We start from the raw sequence: 16399 nt of genomic DNA on the forward strand, positions 1-16399 counted from the left end.
TAGATGGACTGAAAGCTGGGAAGCCAATTAAAAACAATGGGTGACACCCACACAAGATGTCCAAGATGAAAAAGAGCCTAAAAGGGACAGTGCAACATAAAGCAAACTAGAGAATGAGTCAATGCCAATGATGAAAAAACTATAGGACAACATAGACAATAAGGAATAAAAGGGACGATGCAAAGTTCTAGGATTTCCTTGTCTAACTCAAATGGAGAATCACATGATAGACATGGATAAGTATATGACATGGGAGAGAGATGATTGCTAGCAATCCATCTAGGAATGCATATGAGGAAGTATCAATGAAGATTGGGTCACCAGTAAGGAGATCTAAAGGCGATGAAGATCCTTTGAAGCAAGATACCATGGCCTAAGATAAAGAAAGAAATGTTGGATACTCCACCATTAAAGAAGATACTTGGCCTAAGATGAAGAAAGAAATGTGAAATACTCCATCATTAAAGAAGTTAAAGCACTACAAGGTTGGCTGAAAAAGGCTCCAAAAACTTACAATGGACCCAAGGATAGTTAGTAGGAGAGCCAATGAAAGAGGAGAATATCGATGTCACATATTGAACATGAAATCCAACCAAGGAGTACAATCCCCTATCCAATGATAAATCCAAAGAAATAGGTGGTGTGAAGATGCTAGTGGGAATAGAGAGGCCTCTAAAGGGTCACACAAAAGATGTTGTCCAATTATGAATGGATGAGCTGAATCATTAGCCCAACCAAATAACAATAGGAAGTGCCAAAACACACTCTTGATGGACATCAAGGACCAGAGGGTATGACTCAGTCATGCAAAGAGTAATGAAGAGTAGCCCAAACATGTAATATACCCATCTCTTCTACCCATGCATGTGAACCTTCGAGGCATGCATGGGAGACAAAGAGAAAATATATTTTTCGAAGCCACCCAAGAACACCCCCAAATTAGCACACTACCCAGGTTAGAAAATATGATTAGTAAGTGAAAGGTTTGTTGTAGAATAGTTAGTTAAAAAATTAATTAAATTAAAAAAAGAGAAAAAAATTAGTTCTTAATCTTAAAGGGGGAAGGAATTAACTGCCCGCGGGGGGGGGGGGGGGGGGTACTGTCCAAATAATGGCCATTGTTTACAACCACCACACCCCCCCAATCACTCCCTCCCTCCACATGTCAAGCAGCACCCCCCTAGTTATCTCCCTCACCACCTCACCTCCCCCATTCTCTAGCTACCACAGCCCTCCATAATTGCCCCCCCCCCCAGCTAGCATTGCAACAAATACACCCCCTACCCCTCGCTACCTCCCCTTATCCCTCTCAAACACTACCACAAAATCAAAAGCCATACCCACTCTCATCCAACACATGCAATTAAGTATATCCCCACCCCCCATTCTCCATTGCATTTATAATGATTTCAAACTAATAAATAAACTCCCCCTTCCCATATGTACAAGGGTAGCACCCCCTGCTCCTTCCCCCTTCTTTCATGGGACACATTGTGCACATCAAGAATAGAGTGAGGGAATGAATATAGAGGGAGAGAATGTAGGAGAAAGAGACAAAAGGAACACTCTATGGGCATTTAGATAGACCGAAAAGGTTGTTCCATAAAGAGAGCCTTAGAAGATACGGAAAGGAAGAGAGAAATGACAAAGAAGAAGAAAAATAAATAGAGAGAAGTAGGGAGAGAAACTAGAGATAAAGAAGAAAGACGTTAAAGAGATAGAGAGGGAGTGTGTTTGTGAGAGAAAAGTGAGAGAGCAGAAATTTAGAGAGAGAAAGAGAAGGAGAGAGAGTAAGCTAACCAAGGAAGAGGTTGTTGAAAAAGTGTGAGTGGTGGATCGCAACCACCGAACCCTCCCCTTCTCTCTATTTCTATCATTCACCCCTGTATTTCCATGATGTCATGCAAGCACACAAATGATGTGGGATCATCCTCAATCAACAAAGTTCATGATCATCACTATAAAATCTAGGTTTTTCCTTGTATAATTTTACTTTAAGTAAATAAGAAATTCTAATGCTTTGTTGGTATCATAATGATACTTATATATATATATATATATATATATATATATATATATATATATATATATATATATATATATATATATATATATATATATATATATATATATATATAGTTTGTTAGTTAGAGAGAGCAATTATTATTACATTTATTTTATCATTCATTAATATCATTCAATAATTGGAAAATTAACATAAATTATAGAGGTTTTCTATAAATGTACCTTATGATTAAAAGGGTGTGAAGTTGTTGAGGATAGGGATTATGGAATGGTATCAAGTTGTAAATATCAATGTTGTGTATGCATGGATACACAATCATGAAGATCAAGCTTTTGCTCTAGTCTAAATGAGATCGGAATGAGTTTTTGTGTAGGCACAAAGTGTCATTAAAATGTTGCGAGGGATGGTGCGATTAAAGCCAATCGTTTGTTGTAAGTGGAACTGGTTATTAAAGAGAACTTCTTGTTTGATGGAAAATGTTTTTGCCTAGTTAGGGTTGGTTGTAGATTATTGTTGGCAAACATTTTTGTGCTTGGATATGGCTGGTTTTGGTTATGATTAAAATATGTATCACAAAAATGGATGTTGTGATGTAATTATTGTTGGCATATACTCTTCCTCAAGTCTTGCTATCACGACTTCAACATGGCTAGCTGATACTACTTATAGTATAGACTACTACCTAAACAAGAGTCAAATGGCAAGAAAGGTTCACCCTTATGGTGGCACGAGAACTAGTGGGGATCTTGTTATATAGGTAATACTATCAAGGCCAATTTTTATCCTAAGTGGACATACCGTGTGGTGATGGGCACCAGAGGGGTCAAGGGTGTGTTTGACCTAGATTAGGGTTAGGATATCCAGTGGCGAAATATCAGAGTATATAGAGAATTTTGGGATGAAGTTGAAGTATATTGGAAATCTCAATTGAAGATTAGTTTATGAAAAATGTCTTTTTAATTATTTTAGAAAAAACTATTTTCATTGTTTTTGTATCGTGTTTAAAGGCATGAAATGAACCTTGTGTAATGCGCTAATTGAGGAAACTATCTTTATATATTCTCACAATGTGGTATAGCCTAATTAAATAATTAAGCATGCCAGTGTGTGTGCATGCAAAGCGAATGGATGGTCATCATGACAACATTGTTTGATAGATGGGTGGATTTGATGAGTCGAGTGCCTTCTACTGTAAGGAGGATGTAGGAACAATGCTGAACGATGACTTTCTAGGGTCCGTGTTATAGATCCCAACTAAGCACCTTTTTAGTGGGCCAAAGTTAAGATTATAGCTTATGGGCAGAGAGGTTGAGTGCATGTCCCTCTCGTCTCTTAATAGTTTAATGCCAGGAGGCATATTACACGGTGGATTCCGTGAGGTTTTACAGTGGATTCCGTAAGATTTTATTACCGGGGCTCATACACAAAGTGGATTCTTTGTGCGAGAAGTCAATGGGGACGCCTATCCTTTTCGGGCATTTTGTTAATTTTATGTGTACATGGGTGATTCTATAGCGGGTGATTCCACAAAATACATATTTTAATTAATAAACGTTTATGAGTTTAGAGTGCGCACTTGTGATAAATTAAGGTTAGGATTGATTTCTAACCAATTTATTTATGTAGCTGAAGATTGCTAGGTATTCACTTTTATCGGTTTAATTGTATTATTTTAGTAACAAATTGTGAATGCTTCAATTGATGTGTAGAGATAGTAGCGGTGGTAGTGGAAAGCATTAGAGGATAGCGTGTATTCAAATTATCGTCAATATTTTGATGGCCGCGTGTCTTGGGCATGGCGCCTATATTTTGTCGCGCTTATTTATCAAAGCGCTTGATATTTATTTATTATATGTGCATGGGCGCACAATTTAGATATTTGTATTTGGACATTGTATTTGGGTACGCCTGACTTCTTGGGCACCCATTAGCTTTAATTCTTTATTGGCACAAAAGCAAACTCAAAAGCTAAAGCGTGCTATTTTGTAATTTGGGCTATTATTTGAGCTTGAAGATGATTAATATATGAAATACATGCTTTGTGGAGCGCTCACACAAGGCATGAGGGGAGATTGCACCCAATTGGTCTCTTGTTCATATCGTGCAAGCTTTCTACATTGATTTGTGTGCAAAAAGTAGAGTTCTATTGTTCTTGGGGACCTTCTGACACTCACTACGTGCGCATACGACAACCGATCTGTGCACCAGTGGTATCAGAGCGAAGCTAAGATCAAGAGCTTCCAATCGTTTACCATCTTGTGCGAAGGCGGAGCTTCTAGAACGATCGAGCTCTACAGACAGTTTCGTCGCGAACGGTCGATACCACTGTGTTCCTGGCGGTCAAGAACCCCCTTCTGCACTCTCTGATCGCGAAGGACTAGCCTGTGGAGGCGAAGGACCACGTGGAGATCTCCTTCTTCAAGTCATTTTGAAACAAACAAACAGTAAGCTCCATAGCCAAAAAGCTTAAAAGCTTAATCTCAAAGTTTATTAAGCTTAGTAATAAGCTTTATAAGAAGCTTATAAAAGCTTCAATCATGACGATTGGCGTCAAGAGGACGTTCAGAATGGCATCGATTCCGTTGACGACGTCCTTCTGTCCACGAAATTCTACTTGTTGACTTAAGATTCTTAAGTCCTCTAAGTTACCAATCTTACTTACTCCTACAAGTGAACTAAGTTACAAGGCTACTAAAGACTTACTCTAACCACTCTCAAAGGGGCAGTTCACATGCAGAAGCCTACGAACTAGTCTATTGCTCTCTGGTAGACTATGTTCACACCTGCAGACTTGCTGAACCAGTTTCAACAAGCGCAAAAGGTCATACGCAGTTTCTACGAAGACAACGAATACCGTAATCGCAAAAGACAAAGACCATAAAAGCCAAACAAAATATATAAGCCTTGTATACCCGCCTTTGAGCTACGCTCATCCCGCTAATAAGATTTCGAGAGTGTGAGGTTTTTTGAAATTTACAGGATGACTGAACAAAACATGGACGATTTTATGGCTGAAGATGACTTACCCGAACTAACGATGGAGCAAAAGTTGGATTTGATTATGATTCAGCTCAAAGAAGAATGAAGAGCCCAACAAGCTTTGCAAGTTCAATTGGCCAATTTGCAATGGTCTACCACCGACCAAGATGGACCGCAACCCGAAGATCTTATACGACGCACCATCGATGCGACACTTGAAGCCCAATCCATCCGCAAAGAAACAAAGATAAGTAAAAGAAGCTTCAAATTTTGTACTTTCAATGGATCACGAGATGGAAAGACTGTACTTGCATTTATCAGTCAATTTGATGATTACTTCTATGAAGAGACATATGCTGAGAAAGACAAAATTAAATGTGTCACTAACCATTTAGTCAATTGAGCATCTTTATGGTGGACTGTGGTCCGCAAGAGCATTGATTGCCCTACTATATGGGAGACTTTTCAAAAGAAGTTTTTGCAGAATTTCCTTCCTCCTCAGTTCCATGAAAAAGCCATTAAGCAATGGGATCTTCTACAGCAAAGAGACCACAAATCTATTTCTCAATACACTGAATGTTTTTGGAATGCCCTATTGCAACTCCGAATGCTCGAAGATGTACCTGAAGTGACTCATAAACACAAGTTTATGTCCGACCTACTTGGACATTTCTCTGCTGAAGTCAATATGTTCAAGCCAACAACCCTTGAAGATGCAATTTCCTTGGCTCATGACACTGAAGACAAGAATCGCGGAAGAGACAAGCGACCACAACAATTTCAAACTAATGGTAACTATGGTTCCAAACAATTCAATTCAAATTTTCGAAGATTCAATCGTCATTTTCTTCCATCTTCATTCTGTAAGTCTTGGACACGACCACCTGCTTTGCCATCAAATACCAATCCAAACCCTAAGCCATCCTCACAGCCAAATCCCAACATTCCTAAACTTCCTGCCATTACCAACAATGTATCTAAAGCCAAACCCATAGTTTGTTACAAATGCCATCAACCTGGACATCTAGCAGCCAATTGCCAAACCAAAAAGCCACCTATCCATATCAATTATCTTGGAGCAATGGAAGATGAAGAACGTGAGAAAATGCCTGACTTTACGGAAGATGACGACGACTTTGGTACTACTTCGAATACTTTGCCAGGTATGCCAACTCCCCATTCTTTGTTGACAATGAAATGTTTTGTGCATGGTGAAGAAAAGACTATTTTGCATGATGATGGGAGCACACATGATTTTATTTCTACAAAGTTAGTGAAAGAATTGAATTTACAAACTATTTCTACACATTATCGCATCAAAGCTGCATTCCTAGGCACAAGATATAATGGAACACAAGAAGTGCATAATTTAGAAATTAAATTGGTGAATATACTGAACGAAGAAATTTCCTAGTTGTACCTTTGCAGTCTAGTGACATTATCTTAGGAATGCCTTGGCGTCATCAGTATAATCCAGACATAGATTATCCTACGCATTCAATTAAAATTTAGTTTCAAGGAAAACAAATCACATTGCATGGTATGCACACCTCCAATAATTTTCCACTCCTTACTCATACTCAGACTAAACGTGCATTACATAAAAGTAGTAAATCTTATTTAATATGGGTGAATGAACTTCAAGCTAAAGAAAAACAAATGCATACTAGGTATACACAATTTCTTGCTCAATTTCAAGATTGTTTTGTTGATGATTTACCACCTGGACTACCACCTTCAGGACCTGAAGATCACAAAATAGATTTAATTCCTGGAATACAACCACCATGTAAAGCACCATATAGACATAACCAAATTGAATAGAAAGAGATTCAAAATCAAATAGAGGAATTGCTTAACCAAGGATTAATTAGACCTAGTAGTTCTCCATTTAGTGCACCTGTTTTATTAGTAAAGAAGAATAATAATACTTATTGCATGTGCATTGATTATCGTGCCCTAAATAAAATTACTGTTAAGAATAGATATCCGATTCCTAGGGTAGATGATCTTATGGATAAACTACAAGGATCTGCCATATTCAGTAATATAGACCTTAAATCTGGTTATCATCAAGTAAGATTGGATAAATCTGATATATTTAAAACTGCATTTAAAACACAATTTGGACACTATGAATTTCTAGTAATACCTTTTGGTTTAACTAATGCACCAACTACATTTAGTCACATGATGAATCGTATATTTTTGAAATATCAGCATTGTGTTATAGTATTCTTTGATGATATATTGGTATTCAGTAAAAATGAGAATGAGCATTATGAACATTTGTCTTTAGTTTTCAAGTTGTTAAAAGACAATCAATTGTATGCTAATCTAGAAAGGAGTGAATTCTTTCAAACAGAAATTGAATATCTAGGACATATTGTTTCATTAGAAGGTATTAAGGTTGACCCTAAAAAGATAGAAGCAATTTTAAATTGGCTCATATCCAAAAATGTGCATGAGTTACATTCTTTTCTAGGTCTTGCTAGTTTTTACAGAAAGTTTGTGCAAAATTTCTCATTACTTGCATTATCTTTGACTAAACTTTTAAAGGAGGGTATTGTTTATAACTGGTCTGACAATCAACAAAAATCTTTTGATTTATTGAAATATGCTTTAACCCATGCTCCTGTATTACAACTACCTGATTTCAATAGACCATTCTTCTTAGTAGTTACTGATGCTAGTGGATCTGGAATAGGAGCCGTCCTTATGCAAGATAATCATCCCATAGCCTACTCTAGCTGTAAACTGAAACCATCTGAACTTAAATATTCTGCCTATGATAAAGAATTGCTAGCTGTAGTACAAGCCTTACGTCAATGGAAACATTATTTAATGGGATCTGAATTTATGATTAAAATTGACCAACAAAGCATTAGACATCTCCTTAGTCAACCCCAAATATCTGTCTGACACATTAAATGGACAGGCTTTATTCAAAGTTTTCATCCCCTTATACAATATCAACCAGGAAAAGAGAATGTTGCAGCCGATGCTTTAAGTAGAAGACCGACAATTCATAATATTTCTGTGAAATCATTTGATTCCCTTATCCCTATGAAAGATACTTATCATCAGGATCTTACTTTTCAAGCTGATTGGAATACATTAGCTGCAAACAATTGGATTCCTATTGATTCACTGTCTTACAATAATGGATTCATGTTTTATGAAAAAAGATTATGTGTTACAGTTCCATTTCGATCATTTGTTTTGTATGAGATTCATTGTCCTCCATATCAAGGTCATAGAGGAATTATATCTACTTTGCGTACATTGACTGAAGATTTTTATTGGCCACATATGGACACTGATGTATCTAACTTCGTTTCTGAATGTTTAGTTTGTCAATGAGTTAAAAGACACCACGGTAAACAATATGGTTTACTTATGCCATTATCTATTCCATCACAACCACGGGAACAGATTTCAATGGACTTTATTACTGGTTTACCTAACACTAAAGCTAACCATGATATGATTTGGGCTGTTGTCGATAGGTTTAGCAAACAAGCATATTTTATTCCATGCAAGAAAACTTTAACTGCATCTCAAGCTACTCAATTGCTTTTGAAAATTGTTTTCACTAATCATGGTTTACCAAAAGTTATTATTTCTAATCGTGATTCTAGATTCTGTAATAATTTTTGGATTACTTTGTTTGCTAACTTAGGAACAAAGATTGATTTTTCATCTGCATTTCATCCTGAAACTAACGGTCAAACAGAAGCTACTAACAATACTATTTTAGATCTTTTGCATGCTTACACTATTTCAAAACTACACACATGGGATACATATCTACATTTACTTCAGTTTGCATATAATAATACACCACACACAACTACAAAGAAAGCACCATTTGAAGTTATTTATGGATATAGATTGTCTACACCTGTTGCATCATTATCAAACAAAATTTAGACTGCTGATGATATTGCTAACATACATGCCACTATCTTTGATGAAGTTAAAGACATGATTGCCAAAGCCCAGCAATCATATACAAAACAAGCAAATAAGAAAAGACAGGCTATGAATTTTAAAGTTGATGATTATGTTTGGTTACGAATAGAAAAACGTAGATTACAAAGTGTAGATAAACATCCAGTTGTGAAATTAGCACCTAGATTCTATGGACCATTCAAGATCATACACAAAATCAATGATAACGCATTTAAACTAGAACTACCACAACATTGGAAAATCCACAACACCTTCCATATTAGTTTATTACGACCCTTTAGAGGCCAATTACCTGTACACCCTGTCTATGAAAATCCACCTTTGCTACATAATGAGACTGAAATCCTTAAACCTGAAACTATTATAGATACTAACTTTATGACCACTAGAACTGGCCATAGATATTCTAGATATTTGGTCAAGTTTAAAAACCATCCTGTTGAAGAGGCCCAATGAATGCACGCTAGAGACTTAAATGCTTTCCCCACTCTCTTAGCTCCACATTGAGCTAATAGCAATTGAGGACAATTGCTATCCCACCCCAAGGGTATGATGCCACGAGGCATATTACACGGTGGATTCCGTGAGGTTTTACGGTGGATTCCGTAAAATTTTATTACCGAGGCTCATACACAAAGTGGATTCTTTGTGCGAGAAGTCGATGGGGACACCTATCCTTTTCGGGCATTTTGTTAATTTTATGTGTACATGGGTGATTCCACAGCGGGTAATTCTGCAAAATACATATTTTAATTAATAAACGTTTATGAGTTTAGAGTGCGCACTCGTGATAAATTAAGGTTAGGATTGATTTCTAACCAATTTATTTATGTAGCTGAAGACTGCTAGGTATTCACTTTTGTCAGTTTAATTGTATTATTTTACTAACAATTGTAAATGCTTCAATTAATGTGTAGAGATAGCAGCGGTGGCAGTGGAAAGCATTGGAGGATAGCGTGTATTCAAATTATCGTCAATATTTTGATAGGCGCGTGTCTTGGGCATGGTACCTATATTTTGTCGCGCTTATTTATCAAAGCACTTGATATTTATTTATTATTTTTGTATGCGTATGGACGCACGATTTAGATATTTGTATTTGGACATTGTATTTGGGTGCCTGACTTCTTGGGCGCCCATTAGCTTTAATTCTTTATTGGCACAAAAGCAAACTCAAAAGCTAAAGCGTGCTATTTTGTAATTTGGGCTATTATTTGAGCTTGAAGATGATTAATATATGAAATACATGCTTTGTGGAGCGCTCACACAAGGCATGGGGGGAGATTGCACCCAATTGGTCTCTTGTTCATATCGTGCAAGCTTTCTATATTGATTTGTGTGCAAAAAGTAGAGTTATTTTGTTCTTGGCGACCGATCTGTGCACCATAGCTGGCTCTTAACCTTGATTGATCACAACGTGACTTTCTTGGTTGGGTACTACATATTGATAGAGACTGTTAGGTCTTAAATCCCTTAGGTCAATCCTAGTAGATTGAGGCTAAACTATTAGGTCTTAGGTCCCTTAGGTCAATCCTAATGGATTGAGGCTAGACATTCTACTGCAAGGTAGACTCAGAAATCGCTTGACCAGCTAAGTTTGTGAATCCTAAGGAGTCGCAATGGTACTACTCAAGAGAGGCATCCCAACAACCATCAAATGTTCTCACCCTTAGCTCAACTAGGGGCAAGTATGTCACACATATTATCAAAGTGAAATATAGTAACATATTAAATAATATTGGATTTTGACTGAAAAATATTAGAAAGCTAATGAAAATTTAAAAATTATAATGATTGTCAAGTACCACCTCCAACCAATAACATGGATTTTCAAGAAAAGAAATTATTACTACAGCAAGTGAAACCATTGGAATTTAATGGCGAAGGATCCAAGATAGAGATTGATGTGGAAGTGTTAGACTGAGATGATGGAAGACTATTTCTCTGCAGCAGTAGGCACTAGTGTTGCGAATATGATCGGTCGTCGTCTTCAACATACTGAAGAAACTTGTCTTTGGTAGAAGCAGTGGTGTCGCAATAAGGCACTTACATGGTCTTTCCAAACTTGGGAGTAGATCAAGGCCACCCTACAAGGCTAACACCTATCTCCTTCATACTAAATCCTAAATATGAATGAGTTCCTTAGCTTGAAGCAACAAGATCTAAATCTACAGGATTACTATTCCTTGCTTGTTACTCTACAAAAGTATGCTCCCCACATAAACATGACCTAGCAAGTTTCATGCTTTTGTCAACGACTAAATCCACCCCTCGATGGCCGATTTGAAGTAGAGAGGTGCATTGACTTTGAAGATACTCTCATTTGCGCTAAGCCCTTGGTATAATCTAGTTGGGTACAACTTGGTCTCAAAAATAGCACCTACACTATGGAAGGGGTAGAGCAAGACCATCTCAATAACCTAGGTGAATGAGCTAGCTATCCACAATACTTTTGAGTGTTGTGAGCTTGGGCACATCCAAAGGAGATATCCCAATCAAATCGATGCTTCCAAGGTAATAAGTTGGAATACTTGCAAGTGAAATGCCTTGAACTTTTTCAAGAAAATGAAAGGTAGACAAACAAAATAGGCCGTAAAAATTAGGCACATGACATAGCATGGAACTTCACCATCCAAGGTAAGCCATATAATGAATCAACCCTTCAAGACGTGATAGATTCAAAATGCCTAAGTTTCTTGTGCATCTTGTAAAAAGTTGACTTGCAAAATGCAATAGAACTTGAGTGTAATACATCATACATTAAAAGAAAGTCGATACTTTAGTTTCTCGAGATGAGGATATCTTAATTTCTCTAATGGAAAGAGAACATAATATGCACCTCTCTCCAACCCTAGCATGTGAACTTAAGAGGCACGTGAGACATGAAAAGCCAAAATATATTTTTCAAAACCACGTGAAAATACCCCTGAAACTTTGATATGCTAATGAGGTTAGGAAATAGGATTAGTCAATTTGGGTTAGTTGTAGGATGAATTAATAATTAACTAATTAAAATTTTAAAAAGAGAAAAATCAATACTTAGGGTTGAAGGGAAAAATGAATTGAAGGGGAGGCTTGGTAGCCAAATAATGGCCACTGCTTGTAATCACTACACCCCTCCCCTTCGGTTGACTCCCTCCACACATAAACATCACGCCCCCCCAATCATCTTCCTCACCACTTCTCCCCTCCACATGCTCCAACTGCCCCACCCCTCCGTAATTGCAACCCCTCTACCACCCCAAGCTAGCATCACTTCAAATGAATCACCCACTCATCGCCACCTCTCCTTATCCTCGAAATCCTTCTTAAACACTACCATGAAAGCAAAAGCCATACCCCCTCTCATCCAACACATGCAATCAAGTACTCTCTTAACCCTTCATTGCACTAAATTTATGATCATTTTAAACTAAGACTGGTTACACACCAAACATCGAACACCCACTTTGCAAGTATTAACCAATCAAAATACTTGTTTCCTTTACACACTAGAGAGGACATGACCTGTTGTTTACCTATTAAATAAGTAAACTCCCCGCTGCCCACTTTTAGACAATCCCCTTCCCCTTCCCACTTCCCACTATATATAAGGGTGTGATGCCCCTTCCCACTATATATAAATACATTCCCCTTCCCACTATATATAAGGGTGTGATGCCCCCCAACCCCCCTTTTTTCATGGGACACCTTGTGGGTAGAGGCTATGAGGCCACTAGGCTAAAAGAATAGAGTGAGGGAATGAATAGAGAGGGAGAGAACATACCTAGGGTGCACTTTTTGTATTTGTAACCAATCAAAAAGATTATAAATATAATAATTCACTTTTTGGCAAAATGTGTCATTTTGGTGTGTAAAGGCTTTGTGCCCATATCTACGCCCAATTTCAAAACTTGCACACCCACACTCTAGCAAGGTTGGGCATCCACCATTCAGTGTGTAACCAGCCTAATAAATACATTCCCCTTCCCACTATATATAAGGGTGTGACGCCCCCCAACCCCCCTTTTTTCATGGGACACCTTGTGGGTAGAGGCTATGAGGCCACTAGGCTAAAAGAATAGAGTGAGGGAATGAATAGAGAGGGAGAGAACATAGAAGAAAGAAAGAAAAGACCACCCTGTGGGCATTCAAGGAAGAGGTCACACAATTGAAGAATGAACATGCAAGTGGTGGATCACAATAGTGGAACCCTTCCCCTTCTCTCTATTTCTATCCTTTGCCCCCGTACTTCCATGATGTCACGTAAGCGTGCATACGACACAGGGTCACCCTCAATCAACAAAGCGTGTGATCATCACTATAAAGTCCATCACCTTCTCTCCAAAGCTTTTACACCATCAAATATGAAATATGTGGCTCTTTTCATTTGGACGAAAATTGAGCTGGCTATATCCTCCAACCAACACAAAACACCATTGGTAAGACAAAAAATAATAACAGATCAAATCAAGTATTGGGCATGCCCTTGCTCAAAATTTCTGCTTCATCCACATGACCGGCCTTCTGTAACAAACCAATCATGCAGTTGTAGTGATCCACATTGGGCAAAATGCCATAATCTCGACTCATAGACTCAAACAAGTGCTTACCCTTCTCCACTGAGTCTGCATAGTTGCATGCTGTGAGGACCACAAGAAAGGCAATTCCATCAGGCTTCACTTCTTTCAGCATGTCATCAAAGAGTAGGAGGGCCTTTTGTGCATGTCCATGCTCCACATACACCCCTAATAAAGCAGTCCATGAGATCACACTATGAGTGTGCATCTTATCAAACACCATTTGTGCAGATTTCAGACTGCCACATTTGCCATACATACTGATAAGAGCATTATTTATCGTAACATTGAATTCCAATCCACATGTTACAATGTACAAGTGGAACTGTTTGCCTTCTTCAATCTTTGCTGGACTAGCAAATAAGTTTAGAAGACTGGCAAAAGTAGCCTCACTAGGAATCAACCCTTCCAGCTGCATTTGTTTGAAAAGAAATAGAGCTTGTTTACCCTCATTCTGCACATAGCCTGAAATGAGGGCATTCCATATTGTTACATCACGATTGAGGGTTTGGTCAAAAACTTTTTGTGCACACTCTATGCTTCCACAACTGCTATACATATTGATAAGAGCTGTTATCACATGTGCATCCAACTCAGTTTCAATGCCAGTAATGCAGGCATGTATATTTTTCCCATAAGACAACACAGACATATTTGCACATGCATTGAGTAAGGCTGAGAACGTAACCATGCTTGGCATCATTCCTTCCTGCTGCATTTGGTGGAAATTTTCCATAGCATCTTTACTGTGTCCATGCTGAATACAAGTTGTGATAATTGCATTCCAAATAATTGTGTTCCTTTCCATTGTTCCATCAAATATCCACCGTGCAACACTAAGTTTACCATGTTTGCTATACATGGTGATAAGGGTGCTTACTATAGGAGCATCACCTCCAAATTCATCACCTAATATGCCTACATGAATTCTTATTCCATCTGCCAACCCAGTACAATTGGTACAAGCACCGATAACACTAGCAAATGTGGTCTTGTCAGGCAAGATAGCATGCTGTAACATTTGGTAATAATGCTGTATTGCTCTTTCTTCTTCTCCACATTGAGCACACGCCGCAATCATGGCATTCCATGCCACAGCATTTCGCTCAGGCATTCCATAAAGCACTGTCTGAGCATCCTTGAATCTATTACACTTTCCATATAAGCTGATAAGAGTGGTCCCTACAAGTAAATCCGATTCCATTTCAGTACCATACAATTGTGCATGTAACCATATGCCTGTGGAAATGTCTGCTAGGCTTGCATAAGCAGACAAAACACTGGCAAAAATTACATTGTTAGGCAGCTCTCCTTCCTGCAGCATTCTGTTGAACAATAGCACAGCCTCTAGATAATTACAATGCTGAACATGCATTGAAATAATGGCTGTCCATGCCATCACATTTCCCTCTCTTATATGCTCAAAAAGATAACATGCATCCCCTATGCTGCCACATTTATGATACATGTGAATGAAAGCCGTTCCTAGTATGGGATTTGACTCCATTAAGCTTAAATCCATGGTGCGAACTTGTGTTTGGGTGCCTTTATTCAGAGACATGACCGCAGTGCACGCACAGATGACACCGACATAAGTGAATTCATCGGCAACAACTCCTTCCTGCTGCATTTGCTCAAAGAATTGAAGTGCTCCTTGGCCCAGCCCATGCTCAGAAAATGACTTAATCAGCACATTCCAAACACAGGCAACCTGCCTGCAGTGGTACATGTGTGAAAAAAGCGCACGAGCATCATCCAGCGCACCGCATCTGCAATACATTTGAACGAGGTGGGTCCCCAAGGAGCCATGGTCCTCAAGCCCATGTCTAATGATATGGTCATGGACGAGCCTGCCTTCTGGGGCGATGCAGTGATGGCCGTACAGGTCCAAGAGGGTCGCATAGACGGATGGATCAACGCCACCATAGAGGAAGTCCAAAGTGCAGAGGATCTTCTGAGAAGAGGTATTTGGAGGCAGGGGTTGTGTGATGGGATGTTGCGGCGATCGGTCATGGTTACTGTTGGCAAGTGTGCCGGCGCCTTCTGTTACCTCAAGCCCATATGCCTCTGCCAGAAATCTCCGCAGGTGCCAGAGTCGAGAAAAATCTCTCCTTACCAGCTTGCTGCACGGCTGCAGAGCAACCCGCATGAGAAGTTGAAACAAACAGACTCAGACTCTCGCACCATAGCTAGCCGAGAATTTCCCAATCTCTGCAGGCGCCTTGCAAATCTGCAGGTCTCTGAACTGATATCCACTGTACTACCATGATTATACTCAGAAACGTTTTCCACTTGACCTACCTTATACAAAGGCAGGTAGCGCCAGCTGCGGTGGGGGCTTATCTACTACCACAATTAACAGCTCGCTGTCCCTCCCTCTCTCTCTCTCTCTCTCTCCCCCTCCCCCCCCCCCTTTCTCAGGCTCAAGGACTGACGAGCTGCAGTACGGTGGATTTCCTCGCAATGGGTAAACTTATGGGGAGGATGCTGCATCGCAGTGGGTAAATATGCCATGGGAAGAATGCGTCATCCCTATGGATGGTCAATGGTCATATGTTTTGGAATGTATTGTTTTCCAATGTGTTTTTATTGCCTTTCGGTAGAGGCCAAGAGTATGAGGGGCTTCACACACCTCAATTCCTTCTTTGCATTGATTAAGCATTGTTCATAGAGGTCGATTTGCAAACAATGCTTCATAGAGGTAAAGTTTGGAATAATTAAGCATTGTTCTTCATGCAAATGTTAGATCTTTCAAGCATTTAATGTGAACTACACAATTTTGCTCTTCTGTGTGAAGCCCCTCTATAGCTCAGCTAGTTAACGTTCGTGAGTCACAAATATTTTGGAATGTACTGTTAGT

The 16399-nt window shown here is 38.8% G+C and overlaps 1 protein-coding gene across 1 annotated transcript; it reads right to left on the reverse strand.

Moving 5' to 3' along the window:
• Positions 1 to 12792: 12792 nt before the first annotated feature.
• LOC148037068 (pentatricopeptide repeat-containing protein At3g53360, mitochondrial-like) lies at positions 12793 to 16007 on the reverse strand. Its single transcript, XM_087676025.1, has one exon. It carries the CDS (start codon positions 15686 to 15688, stop codon positions 13430 to 13432), a length of 2259 nt encoding a protein of 752 aa, XP_087532151.1. The 5' UTR covers positions 15689 to 16007; the 3' UTR covers positions 12793 to 13429.
• Positions 16008 to 16399: the final 392 nt, after the last annotated feature.

Source organism: Lygodium microphyllum, chromosome 4 (genome assembly GCF_053477565.2).
Source record: "Lygodium microphyllum isolate KBCC chromosome 4, Lygodium_microphyllum_v1.1.10, whole genome shotgun sequence".
NCBI classification, from domain to species: Eukaryota; Viridiplantae; Streptophyta; class Polypodiopsida; order Schizaeales; family Lygodiaceae; genus Lygodium; species Lygodium microphyllum.